Genomic DNA, 7,166 nt, shown 5'->3' with positions numbered 1-7,166 from the left:
TTTGTGTTATCTAACCCTATGCAAATTGTACCTGATTATGAATTGTAAAATACTAAGAAACTAATAGACACATGTTTTCTTTTTTGAGAACAAATACACATATGTTTTCTTTTTTTACTTTTTATATGAAAATTGAAAATAAAAGGAAAATAATAATTCCAACTCATATTCATAATGGGTCTAATTTTGTGTTAAAACCCATATCTATATTTATCCCAACGTCATTATCAAGTCCAGCCTATAAATCTCATCACATCAGAGCCCATACCAAATGAAGTAGAATACTTCCTGAAATTTCCTTTGCAAGGCCGCAAGGGTCCAAATCTGCTACCTGTATAACAATATTAGGTAATCCACCCTTCCAACCCTACATATTAGTATGATTTTGGAAGTCAATGCTTCATGATTATCATAAGTTTCACGTAAGAGGTTCATATTATAATCAAAGTTTCGTAAATCTTGAGCTGTGATGGTATTAGTCAACATGAATAATGGTGCTGATCAAACTAATCGAATTTAAAAGATATACCATGTAACTTGTGGTTGAAGAAGAAGGATTCGCCTGAAGAAACCAGCTTCTAGTGCAGGGAATCGAATCATAAACCCAGAGACATAGTTGCATTTATAAGTGAAAATTTGATTCAGTTTTACAAACTTGATGTTCAAGAAAGCAATAATACATCATGGAGATTATCCGATTCCGACTTCCTAAAATCATGGCAATACAGAATCACCACCATTATGATAGAGGAAACAAACATAGGTATAGGTCCAAAAAACCACAGCAGAAAATTTAGAGCAAAATACAGTGCTCTAAGCCCAAGCGACCAAAATTCACTTCCTCTTTGAACTGCTCTTTCCACCTTCTTCACAACCCCTTTATCGCTAGCCCCCGGAGTGCTCAATAGGTAGTTCGAATGGACAAAGTGCCTAGCTGATTGAACGAAGCACGAGAAAGCAAGCAGAAAAGAGGTCAACAAGCAGATATACTTGATTGAATTCATCGATGGAGTCGTATTGCCATAGATCATTTCTATTGGGAAGGACTTGCTGGGAGAATTTGCTATCCAAACTCCGAGTAGAGAAGAGAGAGTCAAACAGATTGATGCTAAGGTCATGGCTGCACTTGTATTGGAAGAAATCACACCAAGTCCTCTGTTAACATTGTCACCCTGCACCTAGCAAGGAATAAATTTCATAGATGAATCTTCTTCATGAACCCTATTTTGATAAAAAAAAGTATAGAAAGAAAATTTACCTGAAGAATTTTTGCAACCCAAATTTGCTTGTCGTTGGTTTCATACCCCATGGATGTGGATAGAGGTTGATGAAAATACTTGTAGAGGAAGAAGAGGTGGTAAATCAACATGATCAGAAGCCCGAATGGGACCAGAACCACATCGATGTACCCCCTCTCAAAATTCATTGTCTCTGGCTCCCTTGTGTTGGTGTACTTGCTTATATAATTTGGAGCAGTTCATGGTAGCTTGGGATTTGTTCAAGGCATTGACTTCACAAGCAATTTTCCTTTGGATTGGACAAAGGGTCATCCAACTTATAATCAAGTCGCTACTAGCCATGAACAACTCTCAGTTGTGTTGTGTGTCCTATAATTTAAAGCCTCAATATGTTCGTTGAGGTAAAACCATTGGCCGTAAAGAAGGGGATCATTGCCCCTCGATTTTATTTTAAAGCTTCTATTTTTCTTTTGGTGATGCCAAAACTGTATATGTGGTTCATGTTTCTTAATGGTGTGGAGGTAAAAGATTTTGAGTTTTTGACTACTTATTTCAAAGAGTTTAATCGAGTCAATGGTAATTTAATAAGGGGCCGTGACCACTTACTCAATTTGAACCTAAAAATTGCTCACTTACTCCACTAAGAGTTTTTTAGTCCCATTTACCCAATCTAACATTTACTGACAGTTTTAACCTTATTTTAATAATAAATTACCTTCTCTCTCTCTCCCCCTCCCCGCCTCCTCACCCAGACGATCGTCGTCGTCGTCGTCTCTCTCTCTCTCTCTCTCTCCTCCTCACCCAGACGATCGTCGTCGTCGTCGTCGTCTCTCTCTCTCTCTCTCTCTCTCTCTCTCTCTTGAGAGAACATGGCTTTCTTCATCTGAGCTTCATATATATATGGACAAAGCCACAAAGGTCACAAATGCGATGGTGGCAGTAGTAGCACGTCATTACAGATGCTCTGTGCTCTCTGTATGCATCGATTGTTCTTCAAATCGTCTCTCTATGACACATTCGTGCACTCAGAGCAGTACGTGTCGTCCTGTTCATCTCCGTCATCTCTTATTTTTTTCTCTATAAAGCACACTCCTCTCCTGGGAACGATCATTATCGATCAGTTAATATATATCTATGTTCAACTTCACTGCCCTAATTAAGCATCATGATCATGGGTAGCAAATGCCTTGGTCTTTTCTTTCTGCTCTTCATTGTCTTGGTTTCACGTAAGTCTCGCTCATCAGTTAGTCACTCACAATTTACAGTTTTATTGCATACCTAGGGTTTAGGGTCAGACCTTGAGGGGCAGAAGCTCCAGGTCGAAGCTGCGGCGGCCAGTGGCGTGGCTTCACGAAGCTGCGTCGTTTTTTTTTTTTTTTTTGGGTAAATTTGGCAGAAGGCTTATAAGGAAAGAAGAAAGAAGAATGAAAAAAAGTTTCAAAAAAGGTTTTATTGAGGAGTTATACATGTCTATTGCGGGTCAATAATATCATTATTGCGGGATAATAATATGATTATTGAGGGGCAATAAAATTATTATTGAGGCAATAATAAGATTATTACGGGGCAATAATAAGATTATTTATTTGGATAAACCTAAAAAAACTTTCAAAATTATAAACATTTTCATTTTTCATTAATATTGATCCCTAATAAACTTGTTACTGGGGGGGGGGGGGGGAGCAATAATATGTTTATTGGGGGGCAATAATATGATTACTGAGCATTATTAGGGGGCAATAAAATCAGATGCCGGAATCCGGTTACAAGTCCGGTAGTCAAATTCGGAATTCCGGTGACTGGTCACCGGAGTCCCTCAAGGTCTCCGATGACTTCTCTCTCTAAGTGACAAAGAAGGAGAGGGCATAAATGTCCCAAAAATAAATAAAAAGGAATAAAAAAATAATTAATTGGGTATTAGGGAAATGATCTTTTAGAGTGTTTGGGTAAATGAGCAATCTCTTAGAGTGTTTGAGTAAGTGGGCAATTTTTATCCTAAAATTGTGTAAATGATCATTTCCCCATTTAATAATCAGAGAGCGTTGACTTCTAAGCTAGTTCATCATCTCGTTTTCTAGCCAAAAAAAAAAAAATCATGAATCCTACCATTGGTAAACCCTAGCTACTCATCTCCGACGCCCGTCCATATTGGAGTTGAACATTAATAAAGGTGGTGTTTGGGCTCAAGTTATAATCAAAAAATAAATATTAATTTACAGTTATAAAGAGAATATTAATACTTGAAATCTCAATTTTTGTATCAAGTCGGTAACAAATGAAGTGGCATTTGCCTTGTTAATTAAATACTTTGATGTACGAACGTCTTTAATCCCGATATTGTGTATTTAGATTTTGTTTGAAAATTTTCAATGTAATCGAGTTAGCAATAAAGTCTTTTCGTTATAAATTAAATTGAATTCTTTCGGAAATCATTCTTATTTAAGATGGTGGATAGAGTAAAAGATTTCTCAAAACAATTGCGCTTGGGGCAATGACGCAATTAATAAGGTTCTAATCGAGATTCACCTATTTCCAAACCCCCTCTTGGGCCTGGGTTAAGCCCAGTGCCCTTGAGAATTTCTGGAAGGGACCCCATGGGGGTAAAGCCCTACAAAAAAAATAAATTAAGGATAGTAGGAGCTTGTCCGGTGAAAACAAGGACACGGAAAAAACGCGGAAAAGAAAAAAGAAAAAAAAAAAAACTTTTAAATGCCGAATCCTTGTCCTGGAAGGAAAAGGAAAGACGTTTTTCTTTATAAATACAACCCATATATGCCACCACCATAATCCACTACAATTCTCGATCGGATGGCTGCAGCAGTAGTTCTATGCGGAAACAAGAGGTCATTCTTCGAAGAAGATGTGTTTCCTTCATCGCTTCATCGATCCAAAAGACTTCGATGCTCTTCTTCTTCGGTTCCTCCTCAACATGTCAATCAACTTCGTCGTCCCGCTGAGGAACCCGAACCTGATCGTTTCGGAAAGAGAGCGAAACTGACTAATGAGAGTCTGAACAATAACCTTAATGGTGCGGAGGAATGGGTCGAGTTGTTTGTTAGAGAGATGAGCAGTGCCACCAGCGTCGACGATGCCAAGGCACGTACTGCAAAGGCGCTTGAGGTCTTTGAACAATGGATCAGCTCACGTACTGCCGCCGAGGCTGAGGTGGCAGCCGCCCAGAAGGAGGAGGAGAATATGGTGCTGAAACAAGCTATGGAAGAAATTCAAAAGGAGAATATGATTCTGAAACGAGGCGTGTTTATCCAGAACGAGCGTCTTAAAGAATTTGAGGGCCGAAACCAAGAATTGGAGCATGTGAAGCAGTTGGTGAATCAATATAAGGAGAAAGTGAGCGAACTTGAAGTTGCCAACTATGGCTTGGAACTGCACCTAAAGCAAGCTCAGCAATGCAACAACTCCATCCCTCTAAGTTTCCATCCTCATGTCTTTTGATGGATTAGATCGATTTTGATTTTCTGAACTGTGAAATTTTTGTTACAAGACATATATGTTATGTATATTTTTCGTTCAAGTTAGGAAAAAAAAAAGAAAAAGGCATCAATTGAATGCCCAGATCCTTGATTTGATTTAATAACTTCTGACTGTTACATAATAATGATAATATTCTTGTTTTGAAGCATACTCTTATTCAAGAACACTGTTTTGCTTACCGTCTTCGATGGCCAACAATCATAAACAACCCTAAACCTTGAACTCGATCCATAAGTTTGATGTTCGACCAAAAAGTATCAGTTGTTGTTATGTTATGAATATGGCAGTTATACTCCCCGTTACTTGTTTTAAACTTGTTATCTTAGTTCTATAAAGCTTTTTCATTGCTGGTGGGGAATGAAATGGAGGTTGTAGCTAGAATAAGTTAATGTAATTTAACAAAAAGTGGCAGCAGTTCCATCCATGCTCTTAGTTATAACTACAAGGAAAGATATTCAAAAGAGAGAAAGAATGAGCATACAATTAACACTTTAGGTGAGAGTCTCTAACTCCAAAATGACCTAGATTGAAGCGAAATTTCCAAAAAGGAGTTAAAAACAAAAGAAAAAACAAAGCGCACTGATATGTTCAAGACAAAATCTTCGCAATTAACAATCATCCCGGCTGAAAGAATAAGCACCTCTAGCTCGCCAGCATCTCTGTGCTTATTACGAAATTACTCAATAAATGCCTTCCATTCATGCATTTCATTGCATCGAAACCATTGAATCTAAACAGTTGAAGATTTGGAGTATCCATTGTGGCCTCCACAGAGTCTTTGCAACGGCCAATATCTGTCGCCTTCTCTGAGCAGATGTTGATATATTTCAAGTTCCTGCCTCCATACAAAGCTAAGATGACTCTTGGAGATTTTGAAACCAATGTAACAGATTCAAGAACCTCACAGTCAGATACATGGAATATTGAAAAACTGCAATCTCTAATCTCCAAATGCTTGAGAGTACGAGACCGTGCAATTGTAATCGACTCTGATCGACCGAACCAAAAGAATTCGGTACATGAAGTCAATGTCAAATACTCAATGGCAGGGCACCTTGAAATTAGATGGGACAAAAACTTAAAGCTAGACTGTAGGTGTATAGATTCGAGGGACACGGTCTTCAAAGATGGAAGAAGTACTATATCACCACTACGAGTAACATCATTCTCAATTCCCACAGACTCCAAACTCAAACTAGTTAAAGAGTTGATATTAACAAGTATTTGGAGGGATGACTGCGGCCGCTTTTCTAGTGCAATATTTGTGAATATGAGACAGCTGAGATCTAACTCTTTGACACTTCTCTCTTGTGCAAAACTGGTCAACAACTTTTCTAGAATATCTTCTCTATCCGGGTACATCACCGCCATCCGAAGCCTAAATTTATCCAAGGGGGGATGCAGACGGTCTTTGTTCTCAGTACGGAATTTCAAATACCTTTTCAAGATGTTGGTGAAGTGTATACCTCGATCAAGGTTGGCCTGTGGCTTTCCCTCGTCGAGATCTATTACAGGGAGGGAACACCATGCACCTTCAAATTGCTTAGAAAGAATGCTCATGCGGATGGCGGATTTAGTTGGCAGGTGTGAGAGAATTTGGCGGATAATGTCGTCCGGTAAGTGAGGTCGTATTCTCATTACAACGGCCATGGAATTTTGAGCATCACAATCATCGATCATCATCTTGGGATGTTTTGGTTTTGTGTTCTCATCGTGTTGGTGATATAGATATAAATTCTCAAACAGAACGGTGAGACACACTTGTGTAATATAGGAAACCTCTATTAAAAAGAATAATCTCAAGCCTATAACCTGTGGTCACTTGGATACTACTATTTATGTTCTCTAATCTAGTAATTTTCTTCGTTCGTTTTTTCCCCCTATTCGGTAAAGGCTTAGGCAACAATGATACCAATGAATGTGCGTAACTGGTTTTTTTTTTTTTTTGGTGGGTTATGGGTAGCAAGTTATTCGCAGATGGATAATTAAACTCTACAAGTTTCATGCCCAAGAAAACAAAACTACACCTCATCTCTAGTCTTTTAATTATCTGAATTGTTGCCAGTTGTATTAGGCTAAAAATCCCAAAATCGAAAAATTTCTTCGCCAACAGATGAGTAAATCAGAGAAGATAATCTTTGGAGCTGAAACTACACACACTCTCACATAAAACTGAACTTGACACATCGATGAAGAGAACATCGTCACCTATCTACGGCATTACAGCTTATGTACGTAAGACAGATAGACAGGGATCCGGCTCCTCTAAAGTGAGTTTTTATAAAGTTATATAAATTTCGTGTAATCTTAATCGTTCGTATCATCTAATGGTTAGTAAAGCAGCACCTTCACTTAACATTACTCAAACAATTTTTTCTTCCCAAACTGTCCCCGATGTGTCCTTAACTCCATCAGAAGAAGAAAAAGAAAAGAAAA

At 38.2% G+C, this 7,166-nt stretch overlaps 3 protein-coding genes across 4 annotated transcripts; 1 reads left to right on the top strand and 2 right to left on the bottom strand.

The window, feature by feature from the left end:
• Positions 1-591: 591 nt before the first annotated feature.
• LOC133733514 (uncharacterized) lies at positions 592-1,582 on the bottom strand. 2 transcript variants are annotated; one of them, XM_062161136.1, is made up of 2 exons: positions 1,259-1,582; positions 592-1,178 (listed from the first exon to the last, which is right to left on the bottom strand). In XM_062161136.1, the coding sequence occupies exons 1-2, from the start codon at positions 1,424-1,426 to the stop codon at positions 663-665; spliced, it is 684 nt and encodes a 227-aa protein (XP_062017120.1). In that variant the 5' UTR covers positions 1,427-1,582; the 3' UTR covers positions 592-662. The 2 variants fall into 2 exon arrangements, with proteins under 2 accessions (XP_062017120.1, XP_062017121.1); XM_062161137.1 differs by having other exon boundaries at positions 592-1,172; positions 1,259-1,581.
• Positions 1,583-4,046: 2,464 nt separating this feature from the next.
• On the top strand, positions 4,047-4,691 carry LOC133731356 (uncharacterized). Its single transcript, XM_062158749.1, has one exon. The coding sequence runs from the start codon at positions 4,047-4,049 to the stop codon at positions 4,689-4,691; it is 645 nt and encodes a 214-aa protein (XP_062014733.1).
• A 681-nt stretch (positions 4,692-5,372) lies between these two features.
• LOC133731355 (F-box/FBD/LRR-repeat protein At2g26030-like) lies at positions 5,373-6,413 on the bottom strand. Its single transcript, XM_062158748.1, has one exon. The coding sequence runs from the start codon at positions 6,411-6,413 to the stop codon at positions 5,373-5,375; it is 1,041 nt and encodes a 346-aa protein (XP_062014732.1).
• Between the last annotated feature and the right edge of the window lie 753 nt (positions 6,414-7,166).

This window comes from Rosa rugosa, chromosome 2 (assembly GCF_958449725.1).
Source record: "Rosa rugosa chromosome 2, drRosRugo1.1, whole genome shotgun sequence".
NCBI classification, from domain to species: Eukaryota; Viridiplantae; Streptophyta; class Magnoliopsida; order Rosales; family Rosaceae; genus Rosa; species Rosa rugosa.
This window is presented reverse-complemented; position numbering and strand designations above follow the sequence as displayed.

Coding starts and splice junctions, on each gene's coding strand:
- LOC133731355 (XM_062158748.1), bottom strand. CDS start 6,413: ATGATGATCGATGATTGTGATGCTCAAAATTCCATGGCCGTTGTAATG.
- LOC133733514 (XM_062161136.1), bottom strand. CDS start 1,426: ATGAATTTTGAGAGGGGGTACATCGATGTGGTTCTGGTCCCATTCGGG. Junction 1,179..1,258: donor GGGTTGCAAAAATTCTTCAG/GTAAATTTTCTT, acceptor ATTCCTTGCTAG/GTGCAGGGTGACAATGTTAA.
- LOC133731356 (XM_062158749.1), top strand. CDS start 4,047: ATGGCTGCAGCAGTAGTTCTATGCGGAAACAAGAGGTCATTCTTCGAA.